The sequence below is a fragment of the Eupeodes corollae genome, chromosome 3, assembly GCF_945859685.1.
Source record: "Eupeodes corollae chromosome 3, idEupCoro1.1, whole genome shotgun sequence".
NCBI classification, from domain to species: domain Eukaryota; kingdom Metazoa; phylum Arthropoda; class Insecta; order Diptera; family Syrphidae; genus Eupeodes; species Eupeodes corollae.
The window spans coordinates 116,597,431-116,622,457 of NC_079149.1; the positions used below are offsets into that span (position 1 = coordinate 116,597,431).

A 25,027-nucleotide genomic window follows, 5' to 3' on the forward strand; every position below is an offset into this window, starting at 1 on the left:
AAAAATGAACCCAAAATACTTCAAAATTTGTTTTACGTTTTAAATATATCTAGAGAAAAAAAGATTAGTATTCCAACTTAAATGCATTTTTGTAAACCCTTTTTTATTAACACGCTTCACTTCTGTTTAGTAATTTATCTCATATTTTGTTTATTATTCACTGTAATAAAATTATTATTGGTTAATAACATTATTTCTAAGCATATGTACATATTTGTGTGACTGATTGCTGAAAACATTTGAATTCTGATACATTGGACTCTTGACAATTGTATCATTTGGTTAATATTATTCAAGCGCTAAGGACTCGCTCCGGTGTATTAAAATATTTTTAATTTTTTGACAAAATTTATTTACAACACTTTAGCAAATAATTTCCTAAGAATAAGATAATTTATTTAAACTTTCACCTGTGGCGTAGTTTTTGGGAGCCGTCTTATCAACGAAGTACCATGCTTACAATCAAGGCCTTATATATCTTTCTATTGTGTAATAAACTCGTTTTAATTTATCTTCAGCTTGTTTATAATATATGCGGTCTTTTGAGCTTTTATTATGATAAAGTGATGAATGCAATACAATAACTTCTCTTTGGCAGTAAGAAAGTTCTTTCATAATTTTAAATACTTAGGAACTCTTTGAACAATGTACAATGCACATATCTACTGGTTTCAAAAAAAATATAACACCATCAGTTGGTGCAGTACATTTTTTTTGAACACCAGGAAATTTAGTTTCTTGTCAAGGGTGTTTTAAATAGTATGCACTTAAAAGGATTCTAATATTTTTTTAGGAAACAAACTGGAATTCTTTAAAGCTGAATTTTCTTTAAATTTTTTTTTTAAACTCTTAGATATGTTTGCGGTTGTTTTCACATTTAAAACTTCTAAAGATGTTGATGTCAATTCTGTGAAAATTGTGTTTTACTATGGGTAAGTCAAAAATTCAGTTTTCCTATATGACTAACCTTTTTTCTGAAATTTAATATTCTAGACCTTGTTATAAAGATTTTGAGGTTTTTGATTTGAATGATGGAGCATCTCTCTTAAAACATTCAAAATTTATTCATAACCACACAACTTTATTTATGCCGGGATATAAAAATCGTAGAATGAATTCCTTAGTATTTCTTTTGGCAAAATCGTATTTGGAGGGGAACTTTTCAAATTTTGTGTATTTGGACTGGGAAGAACTAGCCAACGGAAACTATACTTCAGCACAACAAAATGTCTTTAAGGTATGAACACATAGAAGATACACGATGACAATAAATGGGAAAACTAAATTTAGATCTGTTTGTTTCCTTTTTAAAATTCGAAAAATATAGCATTTTGACAATAATTACGACTAAAATTTGAATCCACCAGAACCCCCAAATCAATTATTTTTCGAAAATCAAATTTTTAGGGATTTGAACTTTTTAAGCCTTTGGTTTATTGGTATTTTGAGTTTTCAATGTTTTTAATTTCGATATTTCGTCTTACTCATTAATTTGCCTGACATACACAAATTATTCCTTTTAAAGCTTTCGGAAAAAGTCGCTGATTTTATCATCGATCTATTTAAACTTGGAATGGATGAAGATTCCTTCAGCATGATTGGACAATCGATGGGTGCACGTGGTATAGGAGTAATTGCGAGAGATGTCATAGTTAGAAGTAATGGAAGCAGGATAGTATCAAGGTAAGTCAAAGAATAAGTGTGGGACAAATTTAGTCATTGATCAATATGGCGGACCGTTTAGTGTTTTTGTTTTCTTGCTTTAATTATTCTTCTGTAATAATCTTTCTATTTTGTAAAGAATAACACCCTTAGATCCATCAAACGAAGAAGCGCATGATAATTTCATTTTGCCAGTAATTGAAAAATCTTTTGCAAAGTTTGTTGATGTAATTCATTCGGATTCTGGGGGAGTTGGAACAAGAAAAGCCATGGGGCATGCTAACTTCTGGCCCAATAATGGTATTGCATTACAACCTGGATGTCCTGATGTAAATCAATGTAAGTCATTACTTAAACTTTATTGAGAAATCGATTTCTATTAAAAATTTAGCACAATATTGCAGTCATAGAAAAGCAACTGCTTATTGGGCTGAAAGTGTGGCAAACAGAAACCCAATACTAGCATTTCCTTCAGGAAGCTATGAGAAACTACTGAAAAATGGGATCGAAAAATATATGGATAGAGCTGTTCCAATGGGAATAGACTGCCCTAAAGGGTAAACTATTCATCAACTTATATGAGCGAACATAAATAAATGTTTTTTAATTTTTCAGTACAAGGGGAGATTATTATTTACAACATAATACCACATTTGGTCATTGCTTTTTTATTGTTCCTACAATCGGGGAAACTAATTGCCAAATTTAATTTATATTTAATTTTTGACCATGTTGAACAAAATATTTATATGCAAATTTTTTCCAATTTTTTTGATTAAAGTGAATTAAAATGTTTCTTGTGGTCTTAAAGTTAACAAAAATATACTAAAGATAGCAAAAAGATGATAACACCAACAAACATTATTACAAGATAGAAGGATAAAGGAGAAAGAACACATGACAAGATTCAGTCTATTTAAGAAATATAGTGGTATACAATGTTTGTTTTCTTTTCAATTTTAGGCAATCTTTGTACAGTAAAAAATACTTTGGAGGGCACGAAAGTTAGTTGAGAAGGGGACCTACAGTTTAAAGCGGAATCTGAACGGATAATTTAAAAACCACTTTTCATGAGAAGAATTACTGTTGGAGAATTTATCAATTCCTCGCAAGAGGCTGTACCCGCAAAAAAAAAGTTAGATGGCATAGGCAGGATTTGAACCCAAGACCTCTGGTATAACAGTCCAAACTAACCATCATTTTACGAGTACTACAATCTTTGTATAGGGTTTTCCAAAAAGACATTTAATTATGGAAAATACTACCGCTCAAACTCCCACCGTGGCTTCTTTATGCATGCCTAAGCTTTGTAGCCTTTTGCCTTTTTTTGGTGTTAGTTTGTATTGACCTAAATTTGACAATTTTGTTTGTTGATACAGAAATTGAACCATTTATATGCCTTATGTAAGGACAATCATGGTAAGGGGTAAAATTTTATTTTTTTGGTTTGGGAAAACAGCCCGAATAAACTATATTATATTTTAAGAATATAGTCTTAACAAAACTAAAACCTGTAAAAGTGTTTAAGTCCCTACTTGGTGTCACATAAATATAATTCATGTTATTTAAAATCATATTTTTAATAACCATGCTAATTAAAAAGTGTTCAATGTAATTTACAGATAAACGCAGAATAAGTCGACTTAAAAAATTTAAAATACATTTATTGATCCAACTTTTGTTTTGTTTCCAAAATTTCAATTTCAAATATTTATTTTAATATCAAAAAAGATCATGAAACCAAATAGCCAACAAAAAAAAATTTAATTTTAAATGTGATCGAAGATCCGAAACAATCCTTTTATATTAACTTCTTAAAAAAAATATCCCATTAATGGAAAAAATAAACGAAAAACAAAAACAAAACAAACCAAATCATCTAGTTTAGTCGCCTCATCTACCATAACTGTTTCAATAACCCTCCACTGTAGTATATATAGCGGGTATAACATTTATCTTTGCTCCCACACCTATAAATATCGCTCCATCACCCCAGTATTAAGCTTACACCCATATCTCGCTTGCCCGCTGCTGATGCTGGAGCTGGTACTGGTACTAGTGCTGGTCCTGATGCTAGAGCTGGAGCTGGAGCTGTCGAAAAACAACAATAGGGTCGTCCGGAAAATTGATTTTCCATCGAGTAAAACTTCTCGGATCGTTGAACCGATATAACTATACCCCTTGATACGCGACCAGGAAAATCCGAATCAGAGTAGAATTATTGTGGTCTCGCAGTATACGCGCGCTCTCGAAATCCATTAACAGCGTTACATTCTTTTTTTTTTTGGGTTTCCTTTTTTTTAACTCGCGCTTTCCTTTGTACGGATACGGATGTATACGAGTATAAAAATAGAATTCAGCCAAACCAAAAACCAAACTCAAATTTATGAAAGTTTTCCCTTATAGTCCTTGGGATCCTGTCCTGGGGTAGGTAGTAGTAGCAAGGATAGTGGGTTATATCTATATTCTATGTACAGAACATACATACAGAAAGTAAACCGCCAATCGTGCCAACAAAAATAACAACAATAAAAAAATATAAAACAACAACAACAGCATTTTACGAGTATAGCCATTATACAATGTATGAACGAACGGCAGTACTTATCTATAGAGTAGTCTGTATTACCTTCGTTTGGGAAGGATATTTTGATATTTTCATTGCTTTTTGCGCTGCAAAATCCTCATCATATTACGGAGGTGTAATTTCGCTGAAGCTTAAGGTCTTATGCCCGTAAATTTTGTACGACCAATACCACAAATCGCACCTGCCACTGCTAACTGTATATATTGTATGTGTGTATATAGTGCTGATGGTACCGGTACCGTTAGCGTTAGCGTCGCCGTTATACCGGTGTGGTGCTTTGTGTTCTGGTTCATATGAATTATTTCTCATTTACGCTTACACTTAATCTTTTCAAGGACTTTCATCCTGTGTGCCAGCCAGGGATGCGGCATCGATTTTCTACTTAGCCAGGGTTCTTCTTAATATCTTTTCTTTTTTTTCATATTCAGTAGGTAATTTTTTTTTTATTTTTGAACAATGTAATATTCGTTATCCTGGTTTTGAGTGCCTAGGTTGAACCCCTCGCTGCTGCCTCCATTGCATATACTTGTGCGGTTATTTTAAACTTTAATTGGATTTCGTTTTCTGCTCCTAAATCTACACTTCTACAAAAAGTATAGTATAGTTTAGTACGAACAAAAAAAACCCTTGCAGCGACGACAACGAGAGCATTTTCAAACATCTGAGACACGTGGATTTATGACTCCTCGAACGACAAATCACTTGACTCACAGAGGATCCTTGCCAGCTCCATTTGCCCCGCCAATAATATAAAATCGACTAGAAAAGGAAAATCGAAGGTAATCGTAGCAGAAATGTCCTTGAAAGTGAAGAACAGGTACTTTCCTCGGATATCCGAATACGAATCCGAATCCGAATAAGGACACAAAACCAAGTTGAATTGCAAAAGAGATGGGAAATCGGAGACTTGTGTTTTTTTTTTGCCAGCAAGCTTCAACAACGACGATGACGACGTTACTTTCTATATTAAAGGAGTTCGTATCGTAATTGAATAGTCCTTATTTTGAGAATGACGAAGAAGATGAGGACTTTTGTTTGTTTGGCTATGTGTTTGAGAAGGTATATTTGTTATAGGAAAGTATGGGGATCGGTATGTTTTGTAGATAGGTACGAATATAATTAACCCAAATATTTGTATAGGTATGTTTGAAGGAAGGTATGTTTACTATATGTGCGATGCGAGAGGAGCTTTCATCATCATCAGAAACACTTCGTTCTCTGGTGTCGGTGCTGTTCCTTAATTAGGTTTATTTGCAAGTCTGTGGTGCAAAAAAGGATTGCAAAATCCTTTTCAATTTGGTTTTTGCGGTCTTCTCTTTTGATACAATTAACACAAATGCTGAGCAAAGCGTAAGATGTCAAACCCATTGACACAGGATAAGGTAATTAAATTCAATCTTTCTCTCTCTCTCTCTCATTAAGTTTTTGTTTCTCTTTCCTTCTGGATCGGGTCGACGCCATGTTAAAAGGATATTTTTTCTTATTACGTTTTGTCTGAAAAGGATGAGTACATAATATTGGAACAAACATATATAGAAACGTATTATAGAAAGAGATAGAGAGAAAAACGTAATCAGATGGTCTTGCCACCTTATTAGTGTTCATCTACTAAAAGCCTTATATTAATTAAACACTTTCGCAATATCTGATGCGAGAAACCAAAATAATTAATAATATCCTGGAAACCATAAGTACGAGTTTTTCCCACGATGAAAAGGAGTAATTTGAAAGAACTTATGCAGCAATGTGGTGGAAATAAGTTTTGGCTTCGAAATTATGAACAAATTTATACAGAATTAAATTCAAGTAAATGGCTTTTAATAATATTAAAGTTTAATGGCCACATATTTTGTATCATATTTTTTGCATTTTACAAATGGCATTTTAAGCGTAAAATTTACTTGAAGTAGGGTAACAAAGTCATATATAGTATGACTCATTATGTGGTTTATTTAGTATAGCTTTCAAAACCGACAAAATGATTAACGCTGCATTTGCTTAGATTACATCATATTTAGTCTTGACTATTTTGTTAACGTTACTTAAAATCGATTCTAAACCTTTTTTGTAATATTTCATAGAGGGTTTTCCAACATTGGAACTTTTTAACGTTGATTTTTAAAATTGGCAATAGTGTTAATCTATTAAATTGTCTGTTATTTGGTCAGGCCATTTTGGAAGTAAACATTGACAATAATTAAGGCGTTGAGGTTCCTGTAAAAATTTACTTTGGAATTCATTTGGATCCTTGGCCTACATATATTTTTGAACCGAGCGTTGGTCAGTCTATTACCTTTAAACCCCCTTAAATTTGTCTTCTTTGGTTTTCTGAAGTCCAAATGAATTCGACATACTTTCTGTCATCTATCAAATTCATTCTATAGTATGCTGAAGAGTGGTTGAAAGTTGAACATTTTGGATGAACGTTATAGAATTTTAAAAATTTGTTCACACTATATTCTATTTGACTATTTCTCAACTTTATGTCCCACCAATTGATGTGTAAAAAGAGTTTGTACATAACTTTAGCTGTTTGTTTTATTTTTACAATGACGTCAATGAGGTACTTTTTATATAACAAAACCTATGTTTGCTTTTTTAGGGTCAAGAATTGTTTATTCAAAACCAAAATTGAAAAAAAAAAAACTGGGCTAGATTCTAATTGTCGGATTTGATTTAATATTTTCATTGTTGTCAATAGTCGTTTCGAAGTCAGGCTTAAATATGGGCGTTCGCGTGGAATGTAAAATTAGACATTTTTCGAAAGTAGCCAGTTTAATAACCCATAATTTTATGTGAACCATCATCCATTGTCCTGGCCATATTAATGCATAGTATGAAAAAGTTTAAAACAGTGAAATAGACAAACCTCGATTTTTTACTAGACGCAGATAAGCCTGCTCTGCAACAAGGTAGTATTCAGTATTAAAAAGTTATAAATCTTCAACCGGAATGTTTTTTTTTTGCAGGTGAAAAGAATGTTACCTTTAATACAACCTTATGACACAATTTAAATCTTTTTTTCTCTTACATACATCAACAAAAATTTGACCTCTTCATTCCGAATTGAAACTTATTCCAAATGCGCAACATATGAAATGAATTTGAAAAATGTTTGTTTTTTTAAGGCTTCAACAAAAAAATTTCACATAACAAAATACCACAAAATAAAACAAAAAATTGTGTCCATGCTAGTATAATACTCTATGCTCCTGATGCTTGATATAATACCTATGTGTGCGGTTTATTCCAACCCAATCTGGCAAACATATTTGGCATATCTTCTGTTGTTTGGAAATATGCCAACTAGGCTTTCACCTAACTCGCTTTCCTTTTTTAAATAACCAACCATCAGAAAACCACCTTCCTTTTGTCTGTTTTTACTGTTTTTTCCTTAGCATTGAAAATTTAGAAAATATAAAGCCTCACTCTGAAAAACCAAAATAAAAAAGACAAAAATAAAAAAGGACTTATAAAATGGTATAATACCAACGAGAATACCGTTAAATGGGTAAATAAAGTTTTGTCTATCGTGCGCACCGCAAACAGAACAAACAACAAAAAAAAAAACACAACCGAAAAAAGTCAAATGACTTCCTCACTATTTTCGAAGACCCCGTCTGACGCCAGCCATAGTCAACGTCACTGCCGACGACGACGCATGGACGGCCGACCGAAACGACAGTCGACGATGAGGATGACTACATTTTGAAGCGATGATGATGGTGGGAAATGGGAAAATGGTTGAAATGTTTTGAATTTGACTATTATCCCCCTCCAACACACACAAACCCACATCCTCTCGTACCTATGTACATTGTAGACAAAATAATGGAAGTAAGTATCTAAACTTTATTCCATCAGAAGCTTAGAGGATTCTAACTTTAAGCTTTAAGTGAAAATAGTCAGTCATGATATAATATGGAATCGAGGAAGTTATAGCAGGAGGGACAAAGGGATTCTATAAGTAGGTATGTCCTTAAGTATTCATCATAGGAGGTTTTCAACCAAAATATTCCAATATTCCCATCCATGCGAGGGAGTTTTATAATCGTCTTCCCAGCCGGGGGGCTCTCTCTCTTAAACATACTCGCATACATATATTATATAGAGTTTATATAGGGAGGAATGTAGGGAGGAAAAGCGCAATAACATAATATCCTCCTAGAGCTAGAGTGTTCATTGTTTGGCTCGTCATTTTCAGCGTTAGGTTTCAATAGTACGAAAAAGTATCATCATATTTCAAAAACAGCAAGGAAAAAAAAACGGAAAAAATAGCAGCTTAAGCTTATAGGAACAAAACGAAAAAAAAGGAAGAATTTAAATCCTGATTTTGCTCGAGGGGTGGATGGAAAGAAAGCATAACATTGAAGAAGAACAAGAATACCAAATATATATACGTTAAAAGGGTGAGTCTGAGAGCGAGAGTATACCCATACCTAGTATGACTATGATGGGTAGGGTATAAGTAGTATAAGGAGAGTCTTCTACTATAAAATAAACATTTTGCAAAGGATGAGCTCCTGCTGCATTTGAAACACTGGCACAGTTTTGTATTTTTATAGTCCACAGAAGGATAGGTTTTTTTTTGGGGGTGTGGTTAAGGTGGAGCACGGTTAACGGACGACGACTACGACTATGACTATGACGACGATGAAGAAGCGATGTAAGGTGCTATGGAAATCTTTGATGGCTCTAGATCTACTTGGAAGAGGGGAAGGATGATGTTCAAGTAAGTATCTACTTTTTATTCTGTTTTTTATTCCTTTGCCTTGCTGATATTATAAAAACTTAGGCTGGAGATTTTGTTCTTAAGAAAAAGTTTTTTTTTTATTTTTATTTTTTGTGTTTTTTTTTATTTTTTCTCTTCATCTGTTTTGCATTTAATTTTTTTTAAAGAAAAGGGCAGAAAGATTGGTGTATTAAAAATAGACAGAAAGTTTGAAAAATAATAAATACTGATCGTTTACAACATCGAATGAAATCAAAAACTTTTAAGCTTCAAGAAATTTATTGGTTTGAATTTGAATCCAGGTTTTAAATCTTACTTTTATGTCTACTTATACAATGAATTTACAATATAATGGAAACAAATAAATTTAAATTCAATTTTAGCTCAAGAACTTGTGAAAATCTATAAATCTTATAAATATTAATACAAAAATAAAGCCTCAATAAATTAACTTTTCGGAAGTACATAAACATAATACCTACTAATATAGTTTATAACTTTTCATTATAAAAGTTAGGTCTTTCTGTGTTCCCTATCATCTTTGTCTCTTAATTTGACCATAAAATGGAATTGTTTTTCGAAGCGTATACGTTACGTACTTTACGTTCAATTGATTTTTATCTTCTTCCAATTGCATACAAATAATTTTCAAAAAATAGCATGAAATCAGATGTAACAGTATTTTTTTATGAAGACAATTTCTTTTTTAATTTTATTGGCGCACTTGGCATAGATTTAAAGCAAAATATTCTTCTTTGAGTTGAGTATCGTTTCATCTCGTCCCAAAATCATATCGTAACTGAGCTCCCTTTTTAACAAAAATATTTGCAAGGTAAATATCTTATCTAAAACCAAGTTTGAAGTGACATTAAACTCTTAACCATTTCTATATGCGTACTTTATGGTAGGAAAGAATAAGGGGGGGAGGACCCTAGATTTCAATGCAAATCAGATCAGCTTTTGAAAATAATAAGTTCAAGGAAATATGAGGCCATATAATGTTATGAGCAGACACAATTTAAGAACTTTTTACACAATTTGGTATGAAGTAAGAAAGCTACATTTTCAAAAATAGCCTCGAAAAAAGAATTCTTTTAACACAACCAGAACTTTAACTAGATATTTTGTATGATTTTTTTTACTGCTTTTTGTTCTGTTAATATATACTAAAAATAAAATGTTGCAGTTTTTGAGATAATCGATTTCAAGTAATATTAATAATCTTTAATATTGAAATAAAAACTCTATAACACTACGAGCTTTTAATTATAACACTAAGATCTTCATAGAAGTTAATATTCAGTGGCTTGATTTCATAATCCGGTTCGATTGTTAAGTTCTGAAATATCTTTATTAATTTCGAGGAATAGCAAGTTGCATACTTTTCGTTTGGCATTTTAATGGCCTTGTAGTTACTCAAACATCTTTAGTCTCCATAAGCCTGATAACCTCTATAATTTAAGTAATCGATAAAGTTTTTAATATAATAAGCCTCTATAGCTGGTGTTCTAGGAATTACAGGACATAAAGATTTATTGTCAAACCCTGTCGGAAATAAATAAAATAAATTTTGAACGCGCAACAGTCCGTTTGAGAACTAGGGCCTAGTGAGTGACAACTCTCAACCATTTCTGTGTGCGAGTACTGTTGTCAGTGATGGAAGGGACCTGCAGTTTTAAGCCGAATCCGAACGGTAAATTTGAGAAAGCACTTTTCATAACAAGAATTACTCTTGGAGAATTTGTCAATTCCCGTGAAAAAAACTTTAGGTGGCGTAGGCAGGGATCAAACCCAGGACCTCTCGCATGACAGTCCATCGCACTTTTTTTTTTTTTTTTAATTCATTTTTATTAATTCATTCTTAACCTATCTTAAAGCTAGACAAAAATTCATAAAACTAGCCTAATTATCCATAACTTACAACTAACTTAATGGTCCCATACGGACACTCTAAGTTAAACTATAACACTAACTACTAATGCCTTTCGGCCCTAAGATCTATTTTAACTTTAATTCAATTTTATTTATTATTGTATTAATTAGAAAATCAAAAAAAAAACTAATATCAATATCCTTTTTATTTTTGCTTGAAAACTACTTAAATAAGGTCCCTAATATAAAACTTAACAGTCCATCGCACTAACCATCATGCTATGGGTACTACATCCTGCCAGAAAACAGAACATAAATTTTGAGTGAACCAACACTTTCGAAAAGTGATATTGAGAGTAGATCGCGGATTTAGAAGAAATCAATGGATGAAATCAGATTGAAATTATCAGTGAATTTAGTTAAGTTTCATTTATTGAGATTTTCTTAAAAAAAATAGTTTAAGTTAATAGTCAAGTTATAGATTGTTAGTTAAAAAGATAAATCCTCTTTTCTTAAAATTATTTATTTTACTACACTATTATTTATTTCAAATTCAAAAGAATATTTTGTATATGGGTTGAACTTTTTTGATTGAAATCAGAGTTCAAAGCAATCCATTTCACCTTCAAAGATATACTTTTCATCTAAATTTTGTATATTTTCTAAGAACTTTAGTTCTAACCAAAAGTTTTTAACAAGTTCAACATTATTTTGCATCAATTCCTGACTCACTGACTACAAAAGCGAGTTTCTTCGACAATGTCTAGTACTTATTCCCTTGAACAACCACACCATCTTTTACTATATTTATACTCCTCGATGGTGAGATTGATGGAAATCTTTTGGATTAAGTTTGAACAAAGAAGTCTCGATGTGGCAAGGATGTAGATATATATAGATGGGAATGTGGCTGGCTAGCTATATCGAGATTTTGTTGAACTTTAGGGATTAGTTTGAGTGCAATTGTTGTTCATTTTGTAAGAAGTTGATTTTGATTTACTTGTTTTTGCTTTGTTTTTTTTTTTTTTGTTCTTATTTTCGTTTTTTCTTTCTTTTTCTTGAGATAAAATAAGATGAACGGAAATTTAAGATAAGAATATATAAATTGGTTTGAAGGAAATGAACAAGAAATAAAACAAAGTACAAATTATAAAGAAAAGATGTTAAAAGAGGAGTCAATAAGTTAACGTTACGTTTAGTGAAGGTTTTTTTGATTTAGTATTTCTTTGGATGTAACACAAACTTAACTTCTTTTATATAAGATGGATTTAAAGTTGAAATATAAAGTAGAAGTACCTCATTTTATTTTTGATATAGAATTATTCAATTTATATCTAAAAGTTTTTATGATGTGAATTTAATTAAATTTTCGAAAGATCAATTCGAAGGAATAAGTGTTAGTTTTTAGTTAAAATATTGATGAAAATTGAGATGTTGAGGGGTTTAAAAGCAGGAAAGAATATCGTAAGTTGTATGATCAGGTAAAATAAAATTTACAAGTACATAAACCTCGAACCGAAGGTTTCAAAGACGAAAGAGGACACATCATAGTGGAGTCGCAGTCATTGCTAAGGATATAGAAGGACCACTTCTGCAAACTGTATAACGGTGACGACGAACTGAATTCCGCTGTCAGGCAGGACGATCCATTCAACAAAGATAACGAAAGCAAACAAACCTGTCAAACAGACTTAGACGAAGTAAAGATTGCCATATCTAAGCTAAAGTCCAATAAGGCAGCTGGAGCGGATGGATTGAATTCCAAGCTCTTTAAAGCAGCTGGAGATAAGTTGTTTATAAGTATACACCAACTTATCTGTAACATATGGTCAGAAGAAAGCATGCCCGATGAATGGAACCTCAGTAATGTTTGCCCGATCCTGTAAAAAGGAGACACTCTAAACTATAGAGGAATCAGTCTTCTTAAAATCGCTTATAAAATCTTCTCTGCCGTAATATATGAACGTCTAAAGCCCATCGTCAACAATCTGATAGTTCATTCCTTATCAGTGTGGTTTAATACCAGGAAATTCCACAGTTAATCAAATATTCACATTATGGCAGATGCTGGAAAAAACATAAGAACACCATATCGGCACCCACCATCTTTCCATAGATTTCAAGCCTGCTGTCATATGCAGGGACGAGCTGTATAGAGCCATGTCTAGTTTTGGCATCCCTGCCAAACTCGCTGCTCCATCAAGGTTGAAAACAACTTAACAGAACCTTTCGATGTCAAAAAAGGTTTAAGACAAGGTGATACGCTGTCATGCGATCTTTTTAACATCGTAATTGAAAGAAAAGTGCAGAGCTCACACTTCAACACTAGAGGCACTATCTTTCAAAAGTCTATTCTGATGATATTGACATAATTGCAAGAACTCAGCTTTTGTGAGTATTGAGGCAGAGGCGGAAAAATTAGTTAAACGGTTAATAAGGGCAAAACAAAGTTCATGCTGTCGTCAAGAAATGGCTTACAACACCAATATCTCAGTCAAAACGTAGTTCATCTATCTGGGCTCCGCTATAAACGCAGAAAACAACACCAGTGCTGTGATCAAAAGAAGAATAACTCTTGCTAACCGCTGTTTCTTTGGGCTAAGAAAAAAATGAGTAGCAAAGCCTTGAAATAATATTTTCTATTTGCACGTTGAATAGTTTTAAGTAGTTAATTAATAGAAATCCAAACATCATTTGAACTATCGAATTTTAAGGAGTATTTTTGAAGGTTTTTATTTCTTATAAGAAAATACCAATTACGTTTTTTTAAGAATATTACCTTCACATAAGATATAACAATTTTGCAGTCAATAACTTTATCGATCATCGAGATATTCAGATTAAACATTAGTTTTTACCAAATTTGTTTAGTTTTTTGTGCAGGGATATTTAAGGTTAACAACATTACTGGCTTTTATTGCACTCCTTTTGACCTATAACTTGTTGTTAAGTTGGTCTTATTCGAAGATAAGAGCACCAATGAATAGGGAATGATTGCTAGATTAAAGTCCATATTGAGCGAGATATTCGCATTTTAAGTTTAAGCATTTCTAAACAAATAACGAACTCAAGATTTTAGTCAAACATCAACTACAATGGAAGGGAAATGAAAAAAGTGAGTTCACCGATTCCGTCCATCTGTCTGCCATCGCTCATACAGCCCAAATAATTATAATTAACTGCACTGAGTTCAAAATTGAAAATAAAGGTTTTTGCTACATTTGTGTTATGCAGTTTTTAAATTTTTTCTTAAGACAGTAGTCCTCATACGAATTTGTTGGTTAAAAACCGAAAATTCGAATTTTCTCTAAAATAAACCGATAGTTTTTATTTAATTTTTTTTTTAAATGTTTTCCTTCATTTGGCATATTTCAATAAAAAACAAAATTTGTTTTGCTCCAAGAGGGTTCCCCCACTCTTAGTTTTCTCGAGAACTGGTGAACCGATTACATAATTGTTTACTGCACAAGATCTTAAATCTTAATAATATTAAATGATAAAAAATTTCATTGTTTTTATTTCGAATTTTTTTAAATATTAACCATTTTTTTAAATTTAATACCACACAACAAGTCAATATTTTTTATGAAATTGAAATGTTAAATGTATTTTAGTAAGCTCTAAGTAACCTCATCCTGAAAATGCTTTTAAACACAAATAAAATTAGATGCATACAAAACTAGTTTAAAAAATAACGAAAAGATTTTCAAACAAGCATTTTAATTTTTTCGTTTGTAAAATCAAAAATAAATTTTTAAAAACACATTTTTTTTCAAGCGCACCGTTTTATATTTATGTACTTAATATTTTTCAACTGTCTCTTTGGATAAATGTCAAGTTCATTCGACCCAGTCGTGCATTTTATTTTAAATTTCTATACTAAAAAAACCTCCCACCAAATGCTTTTGAAAGTCTTTTAATTTAATTTATAAAACAAAATGTATTTAAAGTCGATAGCTTTGACGATTCTTGTGATATGGGAAACGAAAGAAGGTTCTTAAACGTATGAACGTGTGTACACAAGCAACAAGCAATCTTAGACATATCTATACAAATCTTTTATTTTGGTTCTAATGGCCTTGAAACGTCTAGAAAGTTCAACATTTTCAGTTCGAAAAATAGGACTGTTTGGAATAAGTTCCAAGAATACTTACTAAATTCGTTACAAATAAAACAACAAAATGAAAAAAAATTAATTTTATTTTTCAAAGTAAGATCTAGTTTACGTAAGGATTATAATAATAAAAGTGTATTAAAATTTTAAACAAAAGCTTTTTTTTAAACAGATAATCAGGAACATAAATAAAACATTTATTCACATTATTAAAAGATAACAAACATTAAAAAAGGAAATAATTATTTTTGTTATTTAAAAACATTTTCAATGCATCAGTTTGAGAACAGTTGTTTAATAAACTATTTTTCGTTTGCATGAGCAATTTTTTAATATGCAGGGTCAGATGGCAAATATCATTTTCTAAAGAACATCATAATAGGTCGATGCAATGTGGCGTATACTTACTTTTTTTATAATTGTTTTGGTTCAAGTCTGGTATTAGTAATGATATAACACAAGTTCGATACCAACAACTGAACTCAATACATTTTTCTGTTTTAAAATGTATTTATAAAAGATTTGAGAAATCGATGATACTATTTTTAAAATAAAGCTTGTGACTCTTTATGAAGATCAAATTACATACAATTCGGGCAAATTTAATATAATTACAGTTTAGATACGTAAGCTCTTTGATTTCGAGAAAATGATAAAAATAAACAAAACTAATTACAGTTTGTATTAATTTTAAGCACAGTAACAAAAAGTTGATAAATGAAAGGGAAAATAATAATCAGGCCGAAATTGTATCTATATTTCAAACAGGCAAAGATGAGATTTACAAAATGTCTCGTCCTTCCTCGTGTTACTCTTGATTAAATTTAGCTCGAGTGAATTACACATTTTAGAATTGGTCTTGAACGTTGAAATAACAAAGATTTGAATTTTGTCCTTGAATAACATTTTCCAAGAATTGATAAACTGATTATTTGATTTTCAGTTTTGAATTTGACCATTGCTGTGGATGTGTTGAAAAATATTAAAATAAGTATTCGAAATATTGATATATCATTAAGAGATTATGGAAAAATAATAAAAGGACTTTCCACCACTTCATCTATCATAGTTTAAATGAATTAAAGTACCTTAATGTATGTCTCTCTAATTTTGTATTAAAACTAAGATTTTTAAATTCAATTCCATTTTTAAAGAATTTATCAGTTTTTTGACTAAACTTATGTATATTTTAAAAGTTAAATTGTATTTTAAAGGTTAAATGATTAAATTTTGCACTCTATCGATTCAACTTAAATATTTATGATATCTTAATAATTTATTTACAACCATAACTTACAAAGAAAATGTGAATTTAAATGAATAAATCATTAGTCATACCTACTTTAAAATAAACAGTCTTTAATTCCATATTCACAAAGTTTGCAGACACGAAAAAAGGAATTATAAATAAATAAATAGATATATTTGTGATTTTTCGTATAACAGAGACTTGAACTCGTTTCCTTATTAATTATTTACAAATATAAAGTTTAAAGTAAAACCATCTAAGATGAACATAGGTCGGAATTATATGATTCGACAGTTCTTATAAACGATGTTGCAAAGTTTAGAAATACAAGAAAAAACTATTAGAACTTGAGAAACTTCTGTCAATTAATGGTTCTGCTTCATTGCTCTGTGAAATCCGAATGAGACAAAGACTGAAATTTAGTTATACCACAAATCTTTAATTCTAGTTAAAGTCTACATCTTCATCTTTAGATTGTATTACTATTCTAACCTGTAACTTAAAGGATTAATATTTGCCTATATACATATATGTTTTTGCGTTTATCTTCATCGCCAAGCCCACACTTGATATCATATTCCTAATACTGATATTTTCTAATTACTCTTTTATCTCCTATTTTTTGAAATAAGAAAAAGGGGATTCATTCGTCTAAGAACAAGAACAAGATATGTTATCATTCAGCATACCTAATATTATACATGTATGTGTGTATAATGTCTGAAAGCCTAAATAAGCAAATCGAAAAATAAAAGAAAACGAAGAAAACAGAGGAAAAAAAACTAAAACAACAATTTTCGAAGAGCCAGCTGAGTCCTTGATGTTTCCACTTCGATTAGAACCTTATCTATTTTGATTGTGTACCATACTCCATTTTTACATATATATGAGGGTATAAGGAAAATATCCTTTGCTACGTGCACAATTTATGGATAAAACATAAGAAAAAAAATAGAAGGGCAGAAGACAGAAGAGATAGAAAGGGAACTAATACAAAGATTACAATGTTCTGCTAACTGGAAATCGTGTGTTTTTCTGAATGGAAATTTGAGAAATGAACCAAGACAAAAATTATTCACACTCAAACCCTTATGCATAACATAGATAGATGTACTCGTATATGTAAATTTATACATATACGTAACATGCAAGAAAGAAATTTTAATTAAGATTGGGTAGGTACCTACTGATTTGTCTCCATAGGAATTGTAATATTTCTATGAAATTGAAGTGACTTTATTTAGGTTACAACTTTAATATACCTCTCTACTCACTTTAAGTAACATGAAATCAAATTATTAGGGTAGGTACTGAGAAGAAGAATAATGAAAATTTGAGACTCCATAGTTTTCGAATGAAATTACTTGGAACTAAAAAATATGCAAACAAGAAACTAATTACTTTTACTATGCTGTAATTAAGATCTGATTGTTACTAACATAAAATAAGCAGATGAAAGAGTTCAAATATTTTGGCGTCATACAATTGTGTGAATAATTGGTATTTAAGAATTATTCTATTGGTTTTGTTTGCATGCACTTATCAAAATGTATTAAGCAATTAGAGAGAACTTGCCTTTTGAGCTCATGATCTTAAGAAACTTAAGGCTTGAAATTTAAGAATTTATTTATAAATAAAAACTTTAATGAATATTAGGAGACATAATTTTTTGTATAGATTCCAATATTTGGTAATAATGACTTATTTAATATTTCTTGAAATTTTTCAAATTTCAAATTTAGATTATAAGATGCTTTTTATAATTCCATTATTCCAGAGACATAAAACCTGAAGTCCTATTACTTTTAAGTGTTGTATTTTAACATTATTTTTTGTTCAGTTTTTTTGAACATGAAAAATGTAATAATGTAATTTCTACCTTACAACATGAATTAAAATGTGCAAGTATAATAAAATTGATTTCTTGAATGGTTTTAAAACGAAAACCGTGGATTGAGCACAAGTTCTATGTGTATTAAAAAATATTTCAAAATTATAATTTTTTTTTTAGATAATGAGAAACTGGTGTTTCGTATTTTGTTTAAGTTCTTTAAAAAATACCATCAATTATTTTCTGAAATTTGAAACAAGCTGCACCTTAAATTTAATTTAAAAAAAAAAAACGCAAATAATTTTCAAATTTTTTAAGATTCTGAATGCGAAAATACTATTTTCTTTTAATGGTAGGAAAATTTAGCAACTAAGTTAAGCTCAAGCAATGAAATTTGATGTCAATCAATTTTAAACTTACATATATATCTTATATTATATTTTCTTGTAAAGTGTCATTTAGCTTCAGAAAATACTATTCGGGTCTCATTTAATCTAAATTTTGTATTAAGCTGTACATCAAGAATGTGAAATGCTTTTAATGGCCTTGTTTTTCTTATAAAATGTTTTTCAATACGCTTCCTTTTTTGTCTACCTAATACTAACACAGTGCTTAAAAATTTTAAAGATAATGGCGCAAAATTTTGAACAAATCTATTATTAAGGGTTTGAAAATGTACTATAGTTAATAATTTGCTTGATATTTTTCAATTTACTAAGGGAGTCCAAAATTGTATACCTTTCCTTTCGTTTTGATAACTAGTTAACTGCTTATTGGCATCCAAACATGTCTTCAAAGTTACACTTCGAGAAAATAAGCAAAGCGAGTAGGCTTGAACGGGCCTATTAATCTTATAAGAATAACTGTAAAGATTTAGCAAATTGTTAAAAGTTAAAGTAGCCATTCTGTGGTTTTAAGTTTAGCAAATTCATAAAAGATAGTAAGATTTTAAATTTGTTTAAAACTAGGTACACAATTTTTTAATGTCAGTAAATTGCTAAAATAATAATTTTTTTTCAGGATTTTGAGTCTTATGAATAAAATGAGATACTTTTTTAAGACTCAATTTCAAAATCTTATCATTGAAGTTATAACTAAACAAAAAGTTAACATGTTTACTAAATTAAAATCTTATGTTTTCTTGTTTTTGAAAATTATTTAAACAAAAAAGATTGCTTTTTTTATTCCTACTAAATACGAAGGCTGATGAACGCAAGACGTTTTTTCATCGTCCATAGCTAAAGAACGAGTAGAGATATCGACTTCAAATAAATTTTGTAATACTGATAATAATGCAAAAACGACTCTCAATAAAAAATATGTGTGGGCGGTTTTTTTACCATAGCAATTTAAAAAAAGGTACAAATTTTGATTTACCTAAAATATCTCACTAACAAATTACGCTAGTGAGTTGAATTAGTTTTTTTTATTATCTATTATTACGTGATACCAAACTAGTATATTTTTGGGAAAAAAAATCAAACTAACTTTTTTTTTATGAATAATAATAAATAATAATAATAAAAAAACTAAAAAACAAATAAAAAAAAATTATTTTATCTCTAAAATAATTTTGTGCAATAAAGAATAACGTTTTTGATATCTGGTAAAATGTTGACAAACATCGAATTGACGGTTTTTTAATAAAAAATAAAAACCTAGAAAAAAGAAACATTACTAAAAGTTGGTTAAAACTGATTTTCGTTTCAATTTTTTTTTTTTAAATTGGAGATTATGGCTTCAAACTAATTGTGTCTTGTAAGAATTATTGTTTTCAACTTACAGTTTTCTTACAAAAAAAAAACTAAACAAAATAAAAGCTTTAAAAAATTGATTTTCGACTCAAACATCCTTTCAAAAATTTGAAATATTCTATGCATATGCAGAAAATGGTAAGAAAAATTGGTAAAAACTGATGTTCGGTTCTCGATATCTAGTGAACAATAGAAGATATTGACTTCAAACGAGTTTCATTAATCCAATTTCTATTTTTTTATATAAGAAATCAAAACTTTTAAGAAATGCAAAACTATTTCATCAAATGCAAAGTCTTTTTGTTATTTTTAAATCTTTTTTTAAGGAAACACGAACACCTCAAAACCTTTTAAGCAAGACAAATCGACAGACGGGATGAGAAGTTATCAGCGTGGGTCCCATCCCAGCCTCTTTTTATCAATTTTCCTCTGACAATGTTTTAAAGAAATTTAACTTAGATTTTATGTCATGAATACTCAGTTTAAAATATATCATTTTTTAAAAACCAATAAAAGTATGTATATCGTACCCTAGTGTAGATTAATTGAATTGCACTACCTTACTCTTTTGACGCATTTAAAAAATTCCTTCATTATAAATTTTATGTGAGTTCTTTACAGGTATATTTTTAATATATAATATAATAATATAATATAATAGGTAATATTTTTGAATCCATGTTACTAGTATATCTGCCTTTTTTTGTCGCAATGTTTCCCAAGTAAAACATATGGAAAAATTTTGTTCGTTGTAACGAAAAAAATCACCAATGTCAAATTACACTATTTAAATCCACATAAATAAACAAATTTATTTAAGCATGTCTATTTAAAAAAAAAAATATATAAATAACCACATGTTCGTACGTTTAAACCTGCCAAATGGTATTATTATTATTATTTTTTCTTGTTGTTTTCATTAAACCACATTATTATGCTTCACTAGCAAAATATCAATAATTTTCATCACCCCAAATTTTTAATCAAAACTATACAACATGCAGAAATACAAAAATAAAAAAAAAATTTTAGTGTCTGAAATATGTACGAACGTACCTGCAATAATTAAACTCACTTTTTTATGTCCTGGAGCAAAATAAAAAACCACAAAACAACGGCAACAAAACATACAAAAATAATAAATGCAAAAAGCAAATCAATCATTCGTTTGGTTTTGTAATTATTATATTTTTTTGTTTCACATGAACAACTGTTTGTGGTGTTTTATGAATTTTAATAACCCATTAGACTCTCTATAAATGAATAGGTGCATAGATGTAAGATTTGAAAGTTAATATTATGTACCTATCTATGTACATATAAATTTACGAAAGATGATGATGAATTATTAAGAATCATATAAAGAAGCCAAAGAACCCAAAGTTTAATACCACCTACTCGTCGGCATTACATATATTTCTGTAATGAATCATTTTTAACTTTAAGAATAAATTAAACCAAAAATTATACGCATCCCATTCCCTATGGACTCGACCGTACCGTACCATATCGTACAGACAAACAAAAAATACCCATTCAAATATGTAAGCTGCCATCAGCCAGACATGTTTCAAAACTTCGTCATTGTACGTATACGAAATCATCATCATCTATCCAAAATCCAATACCCCCTCAAAACAGCAGCAGTACCTAGCATAACAATATCAAAAACAACAACTACATCTACAACAGATCCGTGCTACGATCTGCTGCTTCAACTTTATGTGAAATATGACACAACCCATATCGTCGTCGTCGTCCTTTCGATACATTTACTCATTTTTTATCATTATAAATAATTAATGAAATTATAATGCAGTACTGAAACTTTGTCCTGTGTGTCGATGTCGTCGAGAACGAACGATATACTTATCATCAGTGTAAGACGATATCCTTTGGACGCACATATAATGCTGATACCCAGTTTCAGAACCGCCCGTATAATGCATAAACCTTAAATAGAAGCCATTCAAGGACACCAACTCCCACACTTCCTCCTACTCACATACATTACAATAATAATAATTCATTGAGCACTTCCATTGAATACAAATCACCGAATTAATAACTTCCATATCAATGCACTCTCCCTTAGAGTACCCCCTCTATACATTCCCCCCACCCTTCCTTCCCTTAACTCCAGACACATCAGATCGGCCATAAAATGTACAGGACTAACAAAGAGGATATTATTCCCGTTGAACTAAGTGTCCTCAATGGTGATTACAAATAAAATGTTATTTTTATTGAGGAAAATCTGCTCGCTTTTATGGATCCCATATACCTAACCCATTCCCTCATCTAATCGCCTTCTCCTCTCTTTATAGTGTCATCGAGTGTACTGTGTATATTGTGTGTTATCCTTGCTAGTACTTAAAAGAATATCACTTACCAATTAAAAGGATAATCAAGTGGATGATATGCCAGTGGTCACAGCCCATAATTTTATGATATGTGCTGTGATAGTGAAATGATGACGATGACGACGACGACGACGACGATGACGATGATGAGCCGGAACAGGAGGACTGCTGATGATGTGGCCGAGTTCGAGTTCGAGTTTGAGTCCGAGTCGTTTCTCTTGATTGGTGGAGGTGGCAGTTGCTGGAATGAGAATAGTGGTGGAGCTGAAGCTGATGATGACTGGCGGTAGTGGCTGTGGTGCTGGTACTGGTGCTGAAGCTGATGCTAGAGCTAGTGGTGGTAGTGGTAGCGGTAGTGGTAGTGGAAGAGAATTTATTATCCGTTTGTGTTTTGAACTCAGATGGTGATGATATGTGAAGATAGAATTCATTAGAATGAGGATATTTTTTTCTGATTATCCTTTCATTTTGTTTGCACATTATTTTCTTTGCTTTTTCAATTTAGAACAAAATACTTTTATTTTATTTTTATGGATTTGCAAGATATTTTAGTTTTCACTTCACATTATATTGCACATCAGGGACCGGACAATGGATATATAATTTTTCTTAATCTTTTTAATTTTTTTAATTTTATTTGTATACCAAATTTAAATCAGAAAACAGAAGAAGACAAAACCACTTATTAAAAATAAAATATGTACCTAACAGACCGGAAGCTATGCATGGAATTCGTCGTTGTCGATTGAAATTGCCAGATATCCGATCGCAAAACAAAGACATAAATCGGTTTTAATTGAATGGGAATTCATAATAAAACTGTTTTCTTCTTTTTTTTTATTTTGTTGTTGCTGAACACTCTTAATATTTTTTTTTTACTTAAAAAAGGTCCTTTATCCGGGTTTGTTATTGTTTTTGATAATCGAAAGGATTATTTAGGTATCCATTCGTTTTTATTTTTTGTTTGTATTTTTCTAATTCCCTATAAGAGGACTACTCTAACGATTTGTTGTTATATAGATAGCTATACATTTTATATCCTTTTGTTTATATCAAACCCCCGAAATTCATAACCATAAATCGTTGTTTCGGTATATATTTATTTTTGTATCCTTTTTTTCTATAACCGAAAAATTTCGAAATAAAACGAGTTGTAGTATGGTTGTTATTTAGAGTATTATCCAATACGAAAGTTTCGCGCGTACGAACAGTTAGGCGTACAAATTTCGACTAAAAACCGTTACATTCATGTAGCTTCTAGTATTTGGAATAAAGTTTGCATGAATCTCGATGGTGGCGCGGTTGTTCGTCCTGCATATGAACTGAGCGTCTTTGTAAATGTTTTGTTTGTGTGTGAGTGTGTTTGTGCGCTGTGTGCTTTCACTAACATTTAGTCAATGTGATGTCCTTATTCAACTGGGTTGAAATTTTGCGTGGAATTTCCGATTAGCATGACTCGTTCTGCCCTCTGGTATTTTTCGTGAGAAGTCAGTAGCTAAAGTTTTGAAATATTTTACGTTTAAATATTTTTTTATTGTATAAAATAGAGAACACAGAGAGAAATTGAGAGAGAATGAGAGAAAAAAAGGATGAATAAGCTTTTGGCAAACGGTTATTTCGTTAAAAGAGACAATTCTGCAGTTATTTGAGGGTGGATAACTGTTTCTAGGGAAATTTTCTCCTACGTTTGAGGGGAAATCAGATGGAACATCGAACAAGTTGCAAGAGAATATCATGAGAGATCCTTATATAAAGAGTGTATATCGGGACTGAATTTTTAGACTAAAAATTGTTTGTTTGTTATGATGAAGCAAAATCTTCTATTTTGGTAATAAGCTTTTGACTATGAGTATTATTTGATTGAAAACGTCAGTTAATATTCTACATGATTGTAATCGAAGACGGAAAATGGTTAAATATCTGAATAAGGTTTGTTTTTATAGCGATAATTTTGATGTGACAATTTTAAAATTCAAGTTCAAAACTAACAATTTTATGTAAAAATTTTAGAAATATTATTGTAATTTTTAATGATTTCTTTTAAAAAAGCAATATCGTTATAATTTATGTAGGCATGTTCCTAATACATCCTTAACAAGTATCTACATTATTTTGGAATAGTTTTATTATGTTTTTGAAATGACGCATTATAAATTTGATAGGAGAAAGATTTCATCGTATTAATATCAAGCAAGCTTCAAATACTGTTATTACACCCTAAAGACTAACGCTAATATCCACATGTTTCTTAGCTAATTCAATTAAGTGGTCTAAATCTAAACAATTAAAACATTATTATGTCTTAATATTTTTTCTATAGTCACAATTGACAAAAATACTTACCGCTGGTAGTATATACATATTTTCACAAACGAAATCATTTTCAACCTTTAAATGACTAATATAATATAAATATTTGCAAACAAGAGTTCATTTATATTTTTGATACCCAATAGTTTAAAAATAGATGTTTATGGGTGCTTTTGCGGTCATATGGTAATTGTGCTACATTTCTATACTTGGATACAATTTTAATAATAGTTGATCAAGCATTTTTGATTATTTTACCATAATCTTTTAACAAATATAGATAAGGAAAACTATATTTATAACCAGATAATAATATGGGATTTTTCAATATTAATAAAAACTTTTACTTCTGAAGCTGAAAAATTTTACTCCCTTGATGAGTTAAAATGGAGATGTTTGTTGGTTGAGACCCTAGCTCATCTAGAACTGTATCCCCACTTTAAGGATGTAAGTAAAACGATTTAAAACTACTCAATTAATACAAATAAACCGATATATGTTTTAAAAACGGATTGAAATTTTTAAAATTCACTAAATAAACTATGAAAATTCT

General features: G+C 30.4%; 2 protein-coding genes across 4 annotated transcripts in view; one reads left to right on the forward strand and one right to left on the reverse strand.

Moving 5' to 3' along the window:
- Window positions 1-23,396, reverse strand: part of LOC129950548 (uncharacterized) — a 70,809-nt gene extending 47,413 nt beyond the window's left edge. Inside the window, exons 1-2 of one of the 3 annotated variants that reach the window (XM_056062479.1) lie at window positions 22,869-23,395; window positions 22,194-22,405 (exon numbers count right to left, since the gene is read on the reverse strand). In XM_056062479.1, coding sequence (XP_055918454.1) covers window positions 22,194-22,405; window positions 22,869-22,891 — 235 coding nt within the window. In that variant the 5' untranslated portion in view covers window positions 22,892-23,395. Of the gene's footprint in view, window positions 1-22,193 lie in introns of all 3 variants that reach the window. The other 2 variants (XM_056062478.1, XM_056062480.1) reach the window with 2 other exon arrangements.
- On the forward strand, window positions 307-2,419 carry LOC129950550 (phospholipase A1 member A-like). Its single transcript, XM_056062484.1, has 7 exons — window positions 307-597; window positions 854-932; window positions 994-1,237; window positions 1,526-1,683; window positions 1,802-2,001; window positions 2,054-2,219; window positions 2,278-2,419. Exons 2-7 carry the CDS (start codon window positions 856-858, stop codon window positions 2,369-2,371), a joined length of 939 nt encoding a protein of 312 aa, XP_055918459.1. The 5' UTR covers window positions 307-597; window positions 854-855; the 3' UTR covers window positions 2,372-2,419.
- Window positions 23,397-25,027: the final 1,631 nt, after the last annotated feature.

What these genes read in the sequence shown, in the direction of transcription:
- LOC129950550 (XM_056062484.1), top strand. Translation starts at nt 856, where the DNA reads ATGTTTGCGGTTGTTTTCACATTTAAAACTTCTAAAGATGTTGATGTC. An exon ending in GGAAGCAGGATAGTATCAAG is followed by an intron (nt 1,684 to 1,801) that starts GTAAGTCAAAGA and finishes TATTTTGTAAAG; the next exon opens with AATAACACCCTTAGATCCAT. An exon ending in ATGTCCTGATGTAAATCAAT is followed by an intron (nt 2,002 to 2,053) that starts GTAAGTCATTAC and finishes TTAAAAATTTAG; the next exon opens with CACAATATTGCAGTCATAGA.